This window comes from Merops nubicus, unplaced genomic scaffold, assembly GCF_000691845.1.
Source record: "Merops nubicus isolate BGI_N331 unplaced genomic scaffold, ASM69184v1 scaffold38041, whole genome shotgun sequence".
NCBI lineage: Eukaryota > Metazoa > Chordata > Aves > Coraciiformes > Meropidae > Merops > Merops nubicus.
Window position 1 is genome coordinate 1 of NW_008589663.1, and position 1,487 is coordinate 1,487.

The 1,487-nt window shown below is 60.8% G+C and overlaps 1 protein-coding gene across 1 annotated transcript in view; it reads right to left on the reverse strand.

Annotated features, from left to right (window-relative positions):
• Positions 1–1,204: 1,204 nt before the first annotated feature.
• The window catches only part of LOC103781934 (protein Wnt-6-like), a gene marked incomplete at its 5' end in the record, with an annotated part of 436 nt that continues 153 nt past the window's right edge, over positions 1,205–1,487 (reverse strand). Inside the window, 2 exon segments of the mRNA XM_008949663.1 lie at positions 1,205–1,250; positions 1,252–1,484. Coding sequence (XP_008947911.1) covers positions 1,205–1,250; positions 1,252–1,484 — 279 coding nt within the window.

A 1,487-nucleotide genomic window follows, 5' to 3' on the forward strand; every position in this document is an offset into this window, starting at 1 on the left:
CCCCCCACCCCGGCCTGCGACCTGAGGGCTTTGACCTGTCCGGAGAGTCTGGGGGGGACTTCCAGGAATCTAGGTGGCTCCTGGGGAGTTTCTGAGGGACTCTCTAGTGGGCAGCACCAGCATCCCACCGCACCTCACCTCACCTTGCAGCATGCCCAGCACTGCAAGCTCTGTTCCTGTCCTGCCTGGCAGTGCACAGCGTGCAGGGCATTGGCCACCTCAGCTGAGAACCCTGGTAACCCTTCTGCAGAAAGGCTGATGGGCAAAGCCCCCATGCCCTGCACTGCTACAGTATGGAGGGCTGACACAGGAGCACAGATCTCTCTGTCCAGTCTCTGGCTCTTCTGACATCCCTAAGGGGCTTCTATGACCAGTGTGGCATTGCCAGCTGAGTGGGAGCTGCATATACGTGTTTCCCTCTGCAGTTACCTAAAGCCCCACACTGGATAAAGCTGGAGAAACCAGTTCCCATAGGCTCCTTGCAGCATGGGAGGGATCCCCTCAGAGACCCCCAGAGCCTCTGGAGCAGAGGGATGGCAGCCTGCCCTACAGGCAGCCAGGCAGGCTGCTCCTCGACTTGTGTTTGCCCACGAGGAACACAGGCTGATCAGGTTACCAAGACCTGCCTGGCACTTTGCCGGCCAGGTGAGGCTGCATGCAGCCCATGGCATGCCAAGAGAATGCCTCACATGCCACCCAGCCGTCAGCATCAGCACCGCTCAGGGCTCCGCCATGCAAGGGCCCCGCAGTGGGGACTGCATCAACGGTGGCTGAAGATGGAGTGAAAAGGAGAGGATACCTTCAGGTAGTTCACAGCCCATCACCATGGTGTCACGGCAGCTAGCCGTACCTCCTGGAAGGAATTCAGCTGGTTGGGACCCACAGCTGGAGCAAGTCATCTCTCTAGCCTGTCCCATCCCAGTACAGCAGCAGCGCTTCGCAGCCCTCCCCAGGAAGTGCTGTGGCACTCCAGCTTTAAATAGCTTTATTAGTGGAAGCTCAGTGCCCGTAGCCACCACCACGGGGGCCATGGGATGCCAAGTGGCCCCACACTGTCCCTTGGAGAAACCGGGACTCCCCGGGGTGCAGAGCTGGGCTCACCCACGCCATCCCTGCCACCGGCTCAGCCTGTCTCTGTCTTGGGAGGGCTGCAGTTTGAGCCTGGGGGAGGTCCCCTAAATTGTCCTCGCCAGATCCCAGGCCATCAGACACAGAGGCTGAGCTCCTGACGGACGGAGCACTTGCGGCAAAAATGGGCACAGGCAGTTCTCCTCCAGCACCACCGTCTCGTCCCGGTGCCCTCGCCCGCAGCACAGCAGGTCGCACCCACTCGTGTCCATGGCTGTGCTGTTGCAGACACGGCCTCGGGTGCCCAGCGAGCCCGTCTTACGGTTAGCCAAGCAGAAGTCGGGTGAGTCGGCCGAGTAGATGAGGTCCTGCTTGTCGGGAGGCTTGATGTTATCGCCCACGGGGATGAGGGTTTTCCC